Genomic DNA, 16,423 nt, shown 5'->3' with positions numbered 1-16,423 from the left:
GAAAAACTGCTGTGATGGAAGCAGGAGCAATTTGTTGGTATTTTGTTTGAGCTGGGCTATACAGACCTTGCTCTAGTGGTTTGAAAGAGAGGCTGCTTTGCTTTGTGGGTGCAAAATCACCAAGTATCAAATTAGAAAAAGGTGAGTTTGGTCATACAAAGTCAAGCAACCAACTTGCAGCTTTTGGTTTTAGGGCTACGTCTTTCTCATGGCAGTAGTTAGCACTTTAATTAAAGCAATAAACCCAGAACAAACCCTCTGGGTGTCAGGGCAGATGATGGGTGGAGTTTTATTTGTGGGTTAAAAAACTCTCCACATCCTGCTTTTCCTTCCAGCTGCTTACCTGTCACAGGTGGCAAAGCAGGATTGCTTTACTTGAAATTAAATGCAGTTATTCTTATTTAGATGCTCATGCCCCCTTTGAAAAGTGTTTTTGCTTTGATGCAATCCTTGGAGCTGATGCCTCAGTGTGTTTTGGAGAGGACTGTTCTCCTTCAGGCAGTGCAGCTTAATAGAAGAGGCAAATACAGAGCAAGATTGCTGCAATTAAATGCTGCCTGCCCTGAGCCCTGCAGCATGCCCTGTTCCCTGCACACAATGCTGCCTTTGACTGGGCTGGGGGCACAGGAACCTGTGGCCCCACAGGAGGGTGTGCAGCCTCAGGCTGCAGCCTGTGTGCCTGTGGCTAGTGCTCTGCTCAGAAGCACAAAAAGCAATGTTCAATACCTTGTCATTCCTGCTTCCTCTGCCCTGGGAAGGGCTGAATGTGCCCAGGAAACAGAGGGGCCTGGGGGGATCTCACTGCAGGGACAGGGCTCACAGCCCTGCCCTGCCACTGACACCACTGCATGGCTTCCAAATTACTTCACTGCTTGGAATCTCACTTCACGGTTTTTGGAACAATTGGAACAATATTTTTTGAGTAATTGAAACACTGAGAAAAATTTGTTGAGTGGGCCAGGATCAAGCTCTGGTGAATTGAGTATCCTTGTGTCTCTTCTGATGGTGCACAGTCAGCATGAGGTGCATGAGTAGCTGAGTTACCCAGGTGATTTCTACAAGAGTTATGGAGTATTTGCATACATGTGTGGTTATGTAGATTAAGTTGCATCTAAGCCTTCTGTCTTAAGAAATAAAATAAGGGGTTTTGGAGGAAATGATCTTTCAAGAAAAGTAAAAGAAAAAAGCAGAGAAGAACTCTACTTGAGTTTTGCTAAGGTTATTAAAATAGGAGGAAATGGGATCCTAGGTTTTGTCAAAACACATTTGTGTAAGCCTAACAGGGCCTAAAATAACCTGACACTGCCCTGTTGAAAGAGACAAACAAGCCTGTAAGAATTCTTGGTGTAGGAGATGTGGAAGCCCCAGCAGCCTTGCAGTGCTCCTGCAAAGGATTCCTGCCTTTGCTCAGCCCTGAGAGTGCCTGCTTATCCTGTGCTGCCTCTTGGAGTCTGGCAGTCCACAGTGGCAGAGATATTTACATTTACAGCCCTGGAAGGCTGAAAATGTGTCCCTGAAAGTCACTTGAAGTTAAGATCATTCCCAAGTTTCTCGAACCATACCAACCACACACTAAATTAAATTGTAGTCTGGCACAATACTTCTCAGTGATGTGGTTTTAATTAGTGTTCTTTGCATTAATGGCTGCATGCATCTGCTGGGATCCGTGTGCTATCAATTCTTTGGGGATCATGCTACAGGAATTTCCTTTACAGTATCATTGGTCATGACTGAGAGTGATTCATGGTGCAGTTTTCTTGGTGTCTGGATGACCTCTCAAAGTTTGTCTTCACTGTCAAATTAGCTCATATTATGGCTTGAGGGCTGCCCTTAAGTTGACTCCCTCCTGCACATAAAGCCCCTTATATGAGCAGGCTGTTAACCCAAGCCAATATAATGCTGCTGCTGCTGCTAATTTGAACAAGAACGTAAGTAAAGCCTGAGTGAGCACATCATCTGAGCCACCAACAGAACCTCTCAGTGGTGGGGCACAGCTTCACCCATGTGGGTGCTGTGTAGCCTCTCAGTGTCCTGCAGAGTCCCCTTCTCTCAAAGCACTTAGAGCAGCAATCCGGGGCATCCACCTCGCTGGTGCCCTGTGTCTTGGTGCTCTTACCTCCTTCTAGGTGCCATGCTTGCTGTGGGCCATTTCTGGGCTGCATTTCAGAGTCTCTGTAAGCTGCATGCTTTGCACTTGCAGGCAGCACCCTGTACCTGGGGTACCTATAGCAGAAATCACAAAGGGCTTGGCTTGGGGCTCAGTGGCTGAAAAGCTGCCTGGTGAAAGAGGACAGGAGGTGCTGGTCTGAACATGAGCTAGCGAGTGCCCAGGTGGCCAAGAAGGCCAGTGGCACCCTGGCTTGTTTTACATTACATGTACCTGGTACATGTAATGTAAAACATGCAATAGTGTGGCCAGCAGGAGTGGGCCAGTGATCATCTTCAGCACTGGCCATGCATTGAATCCTGGGCTAGTTCTGGGCCCCCACTCAGGACACACAGTTGGATGCTGGAGCATGTGCAGAGGAAGGGACTGGAGCACAGCTCTCATGAGAAGAGGCTGCAGGAGCTCTTTGGCTGCTCTTGCCTCATGGGAGTGGACTTTGGACCTGTCCTGTGCACAGCAATCAAAAATGGACTAAAAGTACTTCTTTCTGTCCTGACTGTCCCTACAGCCACCTGAATCCACAGAATCTCAGATGGCTTTGTGCTTCAGCATTAATGCTCACCTGTCACTGCTTACAAGGACACTGCCATCTCTCTGGCACCTCACAAGCTTGTTTAAAAGAGACATCTGAGCATGCTGTCTTCCTGCACAGCTGTACACTCTTAGCATGGGCAGTGTGCTCCCTCTCTTGCTCCCCTGGCCCCCATCCCCAAGCTAATTCAGCTGCAGCCATGCTTTTCATACCCACTCAAGTGTGCATGGGGCCTCCATTCCAGGGCTGTAAAGCCATCTACAAACATGTGGGAAGAGGACGGTGCCTATTCAGTGAGCTGCAGACTAGGCAGCTATCTTTCGACAGATGAGCCAGAGGAATTTCTACTGCAGGGCTCAATTGTTCTGGGCCCTCACTCCCTTTTGTGCAGGAGCAATGAAAAGTTGTGTTATGACAACGGTTGACAAAGTGTTTAATGAAAGCCACAGTTGGCAGTGACAGAATTTCAAGCCATCCTCCTTTTCTCCAATGCCTGTCATCAAAAGGTGCAGAAACACTTTTGACGTAATCTTCTGCACTGACAGATTAATGGTTTTGATGTAAGGGTTGGAAACTTTCACCTTGCAGAACAGAATTTAGCCATCATCGTGGTGGACAGGGACCATGAGCCATGTATGTCTCTGTTCCTTTGTGTGGTTTTCAGCAGAGAGGTAGGCAGCTTTTCTCTGCACTGGCCAGGGTCCCAAAGCAGAGCCAAAACTTTGATATAAACTCCTGGTCTACCCTGCACCTTGCCCAAGGGGGCAGGGGTGGCCTCTCACAGGTGAAAGAACTGACTGACCCCTCCTCGTGGGCAAGCAGGACTTTTTCTGTGACAGCACTGTTTCTTTTGGGAGGTAGTTTGAGCATACCCAGTTATTTAACAAGACTTTCACTTCAGTCTCTGCAGAGTTCAGTGATCCACAGTGCCACTTTCGTAATGCCAACTGAAGGCAAACACTGCTTTCTTATTTAGAGACTGCAGTGGCTGAGAAGACAGAATATGGGCCCTTCCCATATTGATTTAACAGGCTCTCAGTTCCTGATCATGGGCATCTTAGTGACAGGAGGGGAAAACCCTGCATTGTTGGATTAGCCAATACAAGGAAGAATTGAAGTCTGTAATGGATAAATTACGTGTAGAGAACTTTTCATGCCAGTAAATCAGAATAAAATTTAAAAACATTTACCAGCTTTTCCTTTTCAATAGAAGCTGATATGAAAAAAACCCAAAACATCTGAATGTTAGGGACTGCTCAGATTGGTGGTTCTCCTCTGCTAGCTGTAGAACTTCTAACCTTTGTAGGATGCTTCCCTGAACTCACAGCTCAGGCTCTTGAGTTTATCTTCGTTGACTTCTGTTTTCTCTCCACAGCTGCCTTGGAGGGATCACAATATCCTTCCATGAGTAATTTAGCATACCCATGCAGAGAAGCAGGGCACTGAGCAGTTTGTGGGCAGCCCCACCTTTGGGCTCAGGTCACCTCAAATGTAGGTGCCAGGAAATGGGCAGAACATGCACCAAAGGCATGGGCTCTTGGAACTGGCATAAAACACTGCAGGTGATGCTTTATAAACTGGCTTTGAAGAGGTGCTCAGGATGAGAGATACCTCAGAGGGCTGGGTGGGTGCTGATTTGGGGAATGCCAGGGTTTTGGTGTTGGGAGTTGATGTCTCTCTTTCTTTGAGGAAGACATTTTGGAAAACTGGCAGAAACATTTATTTGATGATTCATTGGGCAGCTGTGGCATCATCCCAAGGGCTCCTCCAGAAGGAATGCGTTCTGTGCTACAGAGGAACAGCAAATGTGCCAGCTTTCAGTGATGGGGCATCTGTGCCCCTGGGCTTGGCATCTCCAGTCAGCCTCCACTGCTGCTCTGTTCAGCTCAGAGAGGCCAGCCTGGTGGGGACATTAAAGCCCTGCAGTGCTTCAGTGATGGACATTTGGGACCCACACTTAGGGGTGGGAGAGCCCCATGACCTCAAGTTTTGAGCTCCCTTCTTTATTTGCATTACTGGAGCCCAACCACGATTGAGGCCTCATTTCATCAGCATCAAGCAAACCAAGACAATACCTACCTCAATTTTATTTACAGTCTAAATAGACAAGACAGACAAAGGGTGGCTGTGGAAACAAAAGCTCTGGAGAGGTGATGTGACATGACCCGGTCACACAGCAGGAGATTAAGAGAGCCAGGAATAGACAGAGGTTTCCTGACTCCCAGTCCCAATGATCTATCTATTGAAACATGTTAATTCTTTCTCTCACTTAAATGCTGTGACTGGCATGCCACATACTGCCTAGTGAGGGGATCAGAGCTCTGGGAAACACATCCTTTGATTGCTAATGCTTCAGGCTAGAAATTCTTGGGTATTAATATAAGTTAAAATACAGCTAGTGCCAGAAACTCAGTAAACTTTATTTCGGCGTATCTATGTAATTTCAAGTCTCCTGTTTATTTTGTACTGACTGTATTTCTAGCTTTCATTTCCCCACTGATTTTTGAGCATTGTAGTGTACACTTATGAGGATGCTTGGTGGTTGGGGTGAGTAGTGTGGGGAGAACTGAAGGCTTGGGTGTTCAAGAGGATGGAGTTCACCTGCATTTCTACAGCAACTCTTGGGAAGTCTTTCTGTTGCTGCTGCAGCAAAATCTGTCTGTGCTCTCTGAAGAGCCAGCTACTTGTGCAGTGACTTAGATGTTCAAATGTCCTGAATGGCAGCAGCAATAATCAGAAAGTCACTTTGGGTGATGTTAAATTGTGGCCATGAAATCCTTTAATTTATGGAGATGTTGTTTTTTCACTTGTGAACTTTGGAGGTTCATGTCAGCATCCCTCAGTGCTTGAGCACAGGCTAAGCCAGGGATCTGGTCCCTCTGGCAAATGCAGGGAGGATCAATTCTGGTGCATGTGTTCTTGTTTCTTGGTTCATAAAACAGCCTCTTAGCCTATTGCAGAGGAATGTGTTGAGGAGAAATACATTGCCTGAAAAATGTGAAATCTGGCTGTAGTAAAAGGCATAGAAATACATGAAAACAGATGGATTCATGCACCATCATGTCTGGCTGTACTTCCCCCTTTACTTTGTCACTTGTATTTCTGTGGCAGCTTTATTGTGCTGAGCCTGTAGGATGTTAGCTGTTGTGTTTTCTCTTTTTGCCTGTAGATCAGGCAGGGACAAGCTCCAACCTGATCTTACTGTGTGGTTAAAAAAAAAAAAAAGTAGTAATGTAATCTGTGGGCAAATTGCACTTTAATTCGTAATTGTGCTATGAATATGGACTTGGCTTTCAAACACACTCTGAGTTTAAACTGCAGTTTGACTTTTATTTAGATAAATGCCTTTGAGTTCATAGTGAAATGGATATCTGCTGTAGGCTGGTATTGATTTAAAGGTCTCTTGAGTGTTTTAAAAGACAGTAGGGGCTTACAGGACAGCATATTTTAAACTGAGATGCTTGGTTAGGTTTTACACTCCTGTACAGCTTCAGTTCTAGGCTCTGGTAAGAGCCAGACTGTGTTGATTTGTGGAGCATTCTTCCACAGCAGGTATTGGCAAAAAAAATTGAACATTTTGGGCAAGATGCAAGGAGCTGCCTTCAGAGCTGAATTGATGGGGAATGGCGTGATGTGAGAGCCATCAAATGATTCCCTGTGCAGGGGAACGCTTTGAGGACTTCCCATAAATGCATTACAAGAGGCCAGGTGATCAATATCTGCTTTTTAGCTTGAAAGAGGTGTTTATCACTTCCTGCAAAGTTGGTAAGCTTTGTAGTCTTTCCAGTCTTGGTATTTGTAAGGCTGCTGTGAGCCTGGATTTCTCTCTGCATTGCCACAGAGTGCAGTGTGTTGGTGTGAGCACTGCAGGAGATACTTTCCATCAGTGCTCTTCTGGCAGCTGCCTTTTCTCTGTGTGTGCCTCAGCTCTTGGGTCATGGGGCATTGGTAAAAGTTCAGTAGGTGCCTCAGTGACTTAGATCCTGTTTGGGTTCCAGACCTGCTTGCTTTCTGTGGGCACAAAGCAAAGAAAAGCCCAAACCAGGGAAGATTGGCCAGTTTTCTAGTCAGACTGGCTTGGTGGTTTGAATAAGCAGCTCAATGTTTGAGGGCTTATCTAAAATCAGGCCATGAATCTTTTGGGTTGTGTTCAGAGGTGCAGTAAGAGGGTGTAACCTCCCTGCAGAGGAGGCAGCAGGGTTGAATTTTACCCAGGGTAATATCCCAGAGCAGGGTGTGGAGCAAAGTAAAATTAAAGAAGTCCCCCTCACAATTTCCTTACAATTTACTGTGGTTGCTTTTCTGCTACCACCCATCAATTTGCCTCCTCCCTCTTTAGATTACACACTCACAGAAACATGCGAGCACTGCATACAGAATGGTAATTAAAGCACTTGTTACTTTCTGCATCATTAGTCACTTGGGCTTAATTGATCCGGTTGGTCCCTAGCTGCAGGTTTGACCTGTCCTGTGTGGTGTGCTGAGGGTGCATGTCTTGGAGGGAAGGCTCTGCTGTTGCACTGTGTGATGCGACAGCACAGCATGGCAAAGCTCTTGGAGTTGGCACTTAATCTGCATTATTGTGCCTGTTTGCCACCCCTAGCATTCCTTTTAGTGTGTTCCTTCCTGCAGCATGTTGAGTTCTGGATATGTTCCCAATCAGGGATGTCCTGTGAGGCTGATCTGCTGTCCCACCACGCTGCTTTCAGATAACACAGCACAACCCATTTGTCATCCATCGGTGCTAGAATATGATTTAGGTTTAGCTTTGGGCTGTTGGATAGTTGGAAAGTGTTGGCTGGGGTTGTTGAGGAGCAAAGTGTGTACTACTGTGTGGCTTGAAAGCTGTATTCACTGATTAAAAAAAAACCACGTAGTGATAGACTAATTGTATAATCTTGTTAGAAAATGTAGAAAAATATTTTAAAAATATTAGAAAATTAGAAAATATATTCGAAAAAAATACATGTTTACACATAGTAAGTGTAAACATATGTGTAAAATATTATGTGTAAAATACACATATTATGTGTGTTTTGTGTGTAACACACAGTGGTAAATAAAAAATATCCTGTGTGAATATAGCTATGAAATATTTAGTGGAAGGTTTGTTGATTGTTTCAGTTCAGACTTTAATTTGTCAGGAAACATCCTATTCATCTGTGATTAGTTTTGTGGTTGGAAATAATCAATAGTAGAATAATAAATGTAATTTTGTAATATGAAGACAAATTAAAACCACATTAATCTAATGCAAAAGAGGAAGAAGCTTGGGGAGAGCTAGATAAGATTTTTGTCATGGAACTAAACCCACTCGTGTATTCAGCAGAAAAGTGCTGTTTTGAGTTATTTTTTAAAAAAGAACAAAACCCAAACCTTCCCAGTGCAATCCAGAATAATTAAGATGACTGTTTTGCTGAGCAGGATGAGTGTATTTTGCTGATCCCACTGTCTTTTATTTTAACAGAAACCTGAGCTACAACAAGTTGACAGAGATTGATCCTTCAGTCTTTGCAGAGCTGTCGAACCTGCAGGAAGTGTAAGTATTCCTTCAAATGTTTTAATTGTATTTTGCCAGGGCTGCTTGTGGGCTCTGAGGAAATTATATCTCGTTTCCTAAGACAGTACCTCCTTTAGCTAAGTTGAATGAGCAGGTCTGATTGGGTGTGGAGTTTTTTTCCCCTCTGTATTGTATCTGGGCTGTTTTTTTTAAACTAATCAATGAGCAGAACACAACATCCCAATTAAAACAGCAGAGCTGTTATTGGAAATCATTGGAGTTTGCCTCCCTCGGTGTTGTGCAATGCTTGGAGGCAGCAGTTCAGCACACCTGAACACACACACAAAGCTCCTTGCTGAAAGCATAACCCTGAAGCAAGGCACAGCACCCGGATTGTGATACCTGATGCCAACCTAGCCCAAATCTCCCAGGAAACAAAGGTGTAGTGTAGTGGATAACAAAGCACTTAACTGTGCCTCCTCCTCTCTCAGACATTTGTGCTCCTTTTGGAATCAGAACAAACTCTGTTGGCAGTCTTGCTGGAAGAGGCTAAACCAGCAGAGCTGTCTTCTGCTCAGGTGGGGAACAGAGGAGCTGGAGAAGGTCTCAGTGGCTGTGCCAGCCCCTCCTTGCTGGTAAAACAAACCTATTTCCCTGAACTGCAGGTTTTCCGAGCTCCTGGTCTCTGTGAGGGCTCAGCAATTTCACTCAGAGAGGGGCTGTACTGTCAGCCCTTCACAGGGATTCCTGAAGTTGTGATTTTGGGGTTTAAAAACCAAAAGTGACTAGATTGCAGGCGGTGGGCTGAGGTAATGAGCTCGTGTTTGCCTGGTGAATCGCTGGCATACTTGAGGTTTGGGCTCTGTTTGAAGAGCTACTGGTGCCTCATGGGAAACTGAAAAAACATTTCCTTTCAGAAACAATACTGTGCTCTATCAAGCATTTTCTCTTGTCCTGTGTCTGTTTTCATTAAGTGTTGGTTCTGGGACTCAAGGAGGGGCCAGATCCTGTGATTCTTAAATAGGCAAAAAGTGGAATTCTCCCTGACTGATGCCTGCTGGATTGGACTGTGGAGATTAATGTAGCATCCCTCTCATGGCCTGATTGCCCCTGGCTCCTCTGTTTACATGAACAGTAGGGACTTGCTGGGAATCATGAGTAAGTGAGGAATGTCTGTCAGAAGTGACTGCAGTGCTCTGAAATCAGCTCTGCACAATCTTTAGAGAGAAAGTGATGTGGGTCAGCAGAACGTTGCCTGCAGGATCTGTTTCCTCAACTTCTCTTTTCACTCTGGAAAGCCTTAAATTGCTCTGTGCTTAAAGGAGAGAATTGCAGCCCTGATCTGTGAGACTTTAGAATTATCCTAACATGACTGTGGCTTAGCAATGGCTTTTATTCATGGGAGTGCCTGAAGGTGTGTGACTTCAGGGAGCACGGGGTGGGAAATGTGTGTGGCTTCTGATTCCCCAGGTAGGGAATTCCCTTGAACAAAGTACTGTGCATGTGTGTAGAGCAGGGCAAACCCTGCACTGAACAGTTACATGCTGTAAAAAGGTGTCAGGGTTTCTGGGGAGATAAGTGATGCAGCCACAGTGTAGTGGGTAGATAAGAGCTGCTTACTGTGTCAGAAAGACAGGGTTAGGGAATAGGGAGAGAGCAGAAGAGTGGGTAGGAGGGAAAGGGAGCAGTCAGAAAATGGGAGACCGGAGGGGAGGCAGAGGTCTGGAGCAGAGCCTGGAAGGCAGGCTCTGGGAAGTCTGAGGGAGGAGCTCTATTAAAAGCCCTATCTACTAATCTTGGTTGCTTTTGAATAACAGCTAAACCACAGACCACTGAAATAAACTTCATTTCACAAGGAGAACCACATCTATATTGCCAGAGCATCTTCTTTCTGAGGGTTTTTTTTTTAAGCACTTGACAAACATTCATGAAATAAGCATCATGCTGTGGCATGTCTCAAGAGCAAGTCAGTGTTTCTCTGTGCATGCTGTGCTGGGCAAACCAAGGCACCCTCAGGGAAAGAGATTGCCCCAAATAATAGATGCATTGATAAGACCTGAACCTCCCATGATGCTTCAAATGTGCTGTCTGTGGTTCCTGAGCATTACACAAGGCTTAAAACTCTGTGTGTGTCTCTCCATGTGAATAATTAGTGTGGTATATTTTGAAAACATTTTGTTTTCCCTTGATTTAAAGAAAATATCTGCAGACCAAAAGATTTAAACTTCATCCCTTATCTTCGATGCTCTGCTTTGCTTTACTGAGATTGTGATAAAGTCAGAGCAGAAATTACCCTACACTTCTCCCTGAGTTTAGGCAGTTGTTTGTGTGCTTTGTTTTGGTGGCATTTATGAGAGGCTTTTAGAAAAGTTTTAAGCCTGTGTAGGATGAAATTTAGTGGCTCAAAGTGATGCAAAACCCTGTGATCCCACTTGCTCTGAAATAAGTGGTGGAGGCTCAGGGTAGGAGCTGGACTGGGACTTACTTTCCTTCAGGACACTTGATCTTTCTCTCATCCCCTTTGGTGCCTTCATCTGGTGACAATCCCCTGGTGTCCATCCATTCTCATTCCATGGATGGATGGATAGATGGATGGAGGGTGCTGCTGTGGGGTGGGCCCTGTGCTCCTCTCTGGGGTTTCCTCAGGTCACATGGATCATGGAATCCACCAAACTGATGGTTTCATGGCTCTCAGGTTTTCCAGGCCCATTGGTAGCAAAGAAAGTAGTAACCACGCTAAAATTCCTCTCCAAACAACTCACCTTTTCTTTTCTAAAGTGCCTTTCACTGAAAGCTCTGGAGAGCTGTGCTATTTTTGAGCAGGCTCCATTTCAGCTTGACACCAGCCTGGCAACTGGACTGTAAATATTTTATATGGGTGGCCCCCCCCCCCCCTCCTCTGCCTCAGCATCCAGAGCGTTTGTGTTGTCAAAGGTGAGGGCTGGGAAGGAGACTGAAAGTTTTTTAAGTTGTTGAGCCCAGCTGCTCTGTTTTGAGTTTCCCCCCCCTTTTTTTATTTTTTCCTTTTCAATCCTTTACATAGGGAAACAGGGAAGATGAGTGGGAAATCCCAGGAAAATACAGGGCTTGGCTGTCTCCTCTGTGTCAGCAAATGGTGCCTGTGAGCCAAGAGAGAAAATGAGGTGGGAGAACCACTTCTGACTGATTCCTGACATGACAGGAGGCTGATATATGAATATCACACTTATGTCAGAGGAGGGTTTGACCAGTTGTTAGATGCTGGCTGGTGTCAGAGCTGCTTAACTAGAGCTGACCCAGGCTCCTTCTTCTCCACGAGATGCTTAGTTAAATGTTAATGAAAACATGCTCAAATAAGCATTTTAATGCTCTTTCCAGCTTGCTTTGTACCTTTGGAAGCTCTAGACCATGTTGTAATATGAGCAACAGTGAGCTATTAGTTGCAGAGTGGAGCTCCTTGCTGAATTGCAATGCATCTGGCTTTTTTCCCTTACATTTTAAGGCATGGGTATAATGTCAGAGGCAGAGGAAAGCTTTTATCCCAGCAGTGCTTGGAACTCCTCGTGAAATCAAATATCTTGCCTCCTCTCAGAGGAGCCAGAAGGGAAGTTCTGGGATAAATGTGCCACTGCCCTCTCCCACCTGCCAAAAATAGTGTTAAAAGGAAAGAAGAGGGGAAAAAAAACAACAAAGCCAACATAATTTAAGATTGCCCCTACTCATGCCTGTGGCTTAGCAACCCTCTGGGATGCTGTGCTTTGCACCCAAATTGTGGTGTTGCCAGGATCCCCTGCAGAAGGGGAGCACTGGAGGCCCGCAGTGACCCAGAGGCTGTGCCCGGAGCAGCACTGGGGGGAGCAGGGGGGCTTTGGGGGTCCTGGGGAGCCTGGCCAGGGCTTGGCTGTGATCACTGCAGTGAGAGTGGGCAAGAAGACTGAGAAATTAGGTAATTTTCAAGCAGCCAGACGAGCGAGTGTTACAGTAATTAATTGACTAATTCACCGTACAAACAAGGGCTCTTTAAAGCAAGGAAGAGCCAGTCACATGGCAAGGATCTGTTTTCAGTCAGAAAAACACTTGAAGCACCGGGCCCTGGCAGGGGACGTGGCTGTGCTGGTGGCTGCAGGAGCTGCTGGCCTGTGGTGCCATTAACCAGGGGCTCTGTGTGCTCCCAGCTGCCTGGAGCAGGGCCCTGTGCCTGGTGACATTGCTGTGCCTGGTGACATTGCTGTGCCTGGTGACTTTTCCGTGCCTGGTGACATTGCTGTGCCTGGTGACACTGCTGTGCCTGGTGACTTTTCCATGCCCGGTGACATTTCTGCTGCCTTTGAGGGGAAATCCCTCTGGGATTTCCAGAGCTGGGCCTGCTGTGGAGAGGATGCCATTGGGTTGTGCCCCCAGGCCCTGACCTGGTGTGAGCAGGGGCTGCTCCTTGGGGAAAGGGTTAAATTCCTGTCCTGAGCCATGGCACACATGGCCTTGAGGTGCAACATCCTCCTGCCTCAGGTTTGACTCTGGAAATTAGTGGAGAGCTGTGAAGTAGGAACCTCTGAAGTAGGTTTTGTGTATTGCATGTGGTTAAGCATTTCCAAAGGACTGTTAATGTATTGTAAAAGCAAGGCATGTTTATTTGTCACTCAGGCAAATTTGTAACACAGGCTAGGAGAGGGCTGTGGCACTGTGCTTTCCTGCCTGGCACTTTATGCAGTGCCTAAACTGGGTGGCAGTGGGGGGAAAAGCTTGTAAAGGAAATATGGTGGTGTATTAAAGAGTAAGGTGTTGCCACCAGAGGTGCAGAAAAACCCCTTTAGATGGAGCTTTCTGCCTCAGTGCCAGCCCTCCCCTGCTCCTCCTGTGTTCCTGGGCACAGGCTGCTTGCCTTCAACCCTCCATTTCTGTTTCTTGCAGGAGGCTGGACCACAACGAGCTGAGTGCCATTCCCTCGCTGGGATCTGCTGCTGCCAGCGTCCGCTCCCTGCACCTGTAAGTCACTGCCCCCTCCCCTGCCTCTGGGCTCTCTCTGGGGAGGGTTTAGCTGCCTCTGGGGGTTTCACAGGTGTCACACTCATTCCTGATGACTTTAATGAAGAAAACATCATCTGGAGTAGTGTGGTTTGTGTGTTGTGCTTATGGTCAGTGGTAACTTATATCAGTAAATTCCACAGGTTGAATAAAACTTTTTTTCTCATCTGCCTTTGTGTTTCAACCATTAGGTCATACTTGTGCTATTAAATTTTACATTTTCTTTATTGTTCTTTTTTTCCTTGGCACTGTTCTGATCATTTCTTCTTTCCTCTTAATGCCAAAGACTATTCATATCTTAATCTTTTAGGGAACTCATTCCAGACCTGTTTTTATTATTTTTTTCAACTTCTTTTCAACACTTTCTTTTGAGAGAGCAGTGATTGTAAAGCATGATCTGCAGAAGGTTTGGGGTTCCTAACTTTGTTAGTTTAGGTGACCACAGAAACATCAGACACCTGAGAACTCTTGTGTATTGGCCACCAAGGGTCTTGGGTCAGTGGTGCTGCTCAAGGGAATAAAATATTAATATATCAAACTATTTAGTATCTAAAGAGTGTAGATTTCTAAAATGATTTTTTTTGCATGTGTCTGCTTGTAGTGTGCACTGAGAAGGAATTTTGCTGAGGTATGCATGATACCTCCCAGGTTCCTGGGAATTCTTTATGGCTAATAGGGACTCCAGCAAAGTGCTGGAGCAGTTCAGGTGGTGGCTTCCAGCCTGCATGGCCCTGCAGTACACCTGCAGGCAGTTTTCTGTGCTCTCCAGGGATTTGGTGCTTCTTGTGGTGGAAAATGCCTGTGACCACACCACCAGCTCATTGGCCTCTCTTGCTCAGAAGGCTCTGCCTTAACTCTGAGGATCTGCTGACTTACTGTGCTGCCACATTTATGCTGTGCACCAGGGTTTGAAAAAGACCTCCAGAAATCTGATTTATGGATGGAAAGCTTGCATAGAATTTGCCATCCAGGGATATAGTTTTAGGCCCCCCAGATCGGCTTCTCTTTCTCATGAAGTCCATAAATGCTCTGAGTTCCACAAGCCCCTGTTGTTATTTTTGCTATTAATTTAGCCATTGGCAAAGAACCAAATTGCTGGAGCTTTGGGTTTTTTATTCCTGAAATGAAATGAGCAGTTTGGAAAAGGGGAATAATGACCTGTGGAAGGCAGTAGATTTACAGCTCCTCTGAAATTTCAGAGTGGTGCAGAAGGAAGGAGAAGCTACAAAGCCAAACGATAAAAGGATGGTATTCTGAACAAACCTGCTTAGTATCACTTTCCAGAAATCTGAATTGCTCTCCTCAGCTGCCGCACATAAATAACTCTGATAGCAGGATTTGTAATACTGCTGTCATACTTCTGCAAGAAGGGACTCTTTGTTTAGCTTCTCTTAGAGAATGCCACTTCTTTTCCCCCTTGCGTTCCCTTTTAATTTTTATCAGACATAAAAATAGCCTGAAAGATGTTTTAAAGTACCTGCTCCAATCGATGTTGCTGACTCACATTGGAATGATTTGCTGAGGAAGTGAAGTTTTCTCCATCTTTGGGAGTCTGTAATCAATTGGTTGGCTTCCTAAAAGATGGGCCTTTAGTTCAACCCTAGGGTTTGATAGGCAAATTGGTGGCTAAAGTTGTTTAGCCTTGTGTGAGGTAAGGAATCAGATTATATGGTCATACTGGTTTCTTCTGGCCTTCCAGTCTGTGAAGTAATAACTGGGGAGTCTGCCAAACCAAACCCAGGGTGAAGACTCATAATGAAGACTTGTGTACTGAGAAACTGGTTTATGTTTAAGTGTATAGTGTTACAGTGTATTCTTAATGCTAAAGAAAAATAAATACATTTCCTTTTTTTTTTCAGTGTTTAGAAATGTGTGAAGTGTGTTTACCTCACAAACCTCTGAAGTAGGTTTTGTATATTGCATGTGGTTAAGTATTTCCAAAGGACTGTTAATGTATTATAAAAGCAAGACTTGTATATTTGTCACTCAAAACATCCCTTCTGAATGAGTTATTTCGTCTCCAACTCTTCCTAAACAGGAGAAAACACTTTTTCTCCTTTAGGGGCTGGGAGAAACAATACTGCCAAACTCAGATTTCCCATAAAGTTTAGTGGTTGTGTGAGGGTTTTTGGGTTTTGCTTTTTAATTTTTTTTAAAATGAGCTTTGCTTTGCATTCCCTGCTTTTGGGTTTTCCTTACCTGTCTCCATCACCCAAAACTTGCCTGACCCCACATGTGTGAAGACCAAAGGCCAGTTAAGTATAAATGTAAGCATGTGAGAATCTGTTGAAGAGAGAATTCTCAAAGCTTTCTGCAAGCCTTTGGATGTCCCTGGCTGCAGATGGATGCAGACATAACATATGTATCAAAAATGCTTTGTCCTGATATACTGCCATGGAGTTTGGTGCAGTTATTCCTCGAAGAATCAGTTTGTTTGCCTTGCATGTTGAAAATATTGCCAAAGTCGTTCATTTCAGCAAGAGCAAACATAAGGGACTTGATAAGGCTTTTAATAGAACAGAAGGGAAAAATAATCTATGTACGGGTTACCAAATAAAGACAGACATTAAATGCAAACATCTGTTAGTGCAAACAAAAGCCAGGAAATTCAGCTGGGAGGGGGAGAGCCCGAATCTGGATTCATTCCGAAATTACATCGGAATAGCTGAGAGGAGAACCTTGCCTGAAATTCCCACAGCATTTGTAATTTAGTTACAGTTCCTAGACTTGGACATTTGGGAGTTGATGGCAGGATGTATTCACTGACATGCCCTTGGCTGAGGATTTCCCATCCCAGTGCAGCTACAGTGTGTTAACTCTGAAGGCTCTTGAGGAGACCCTGTTACCTGATCTGGTGGGGAAAGGGATGATGGAAGAAACCATTTATTTGCAGAACTTAGTCTGTTTATATCCAGCTTCCTCACTAATTTGCATGGAAGAACTCTTAGGCTTGCCAGGTTAAAGGAGCTGCAATCAACCCTGCTCTGGTCTGTTATGGTTTTCCTACAAATCCCTGAGCAGGCATAAGCTCAGCCCTTACTCTGGGGTCTGTCTTCGCTGCTGCTGCATCTACCTGCACATGAGTAACTGCACCCTGGAGGGGTTTTGGGGCGTTTGGACAGATGATAGAGGTGAATCCTTGTCCTCTGCCCTGGCTCCAGGCCCGATTCAGTCAGCATCCTCTGCCACAGACTTCTGGGCAGCTGTAGGGCTCAGTGGAGAG

General features: G+C 45.2%; 1 protein-coding gene across 1 annotated transcript in view; it reads left to right on the top strand.

Moving 5' to 3' along the window:
• Positions 1–16,423, top strand: part of LRIG1 (leucine rich repeats and immunoglobulin like domains 1) — a 91,564-nt gene that overhangs the window by 26,760 nt on the left and 48,381 nt on the right. The window contains exons 2-3 of the mRNA XM_039734230.1: positions 8,167–8,238; positions 13,087–13,161. Of these exons, the coding sequence (XP_039590164.1) occupies positions 8,167–8,238; positions 13,087–13,161 (147 nt within the window). The remainder of the gene's footprint in view (positions 1–8,166; positions 8,239–13,086; positions 13,162–16,423) is intronic.

The sequence above is a fragment of the Passer montanus genome, unplaced genomic scaffold (assembly GCF_014805655.1).
Source record: "Passer montanus isolate IOZ18808 unplaced genomic scaffold, ASM1480565v1 scaffold9, whole genome shotgun sequence".
Classification (NCBI taxonomy): domain Eukaryota; kingdom Metazoa; phylum Chordata; class Aves; order Passeriformes; family Passeridae; genus Passer; species Passer montanus.
This window is presented reverse-complemented; position numbering and strand designations above follow the sequence as displayed.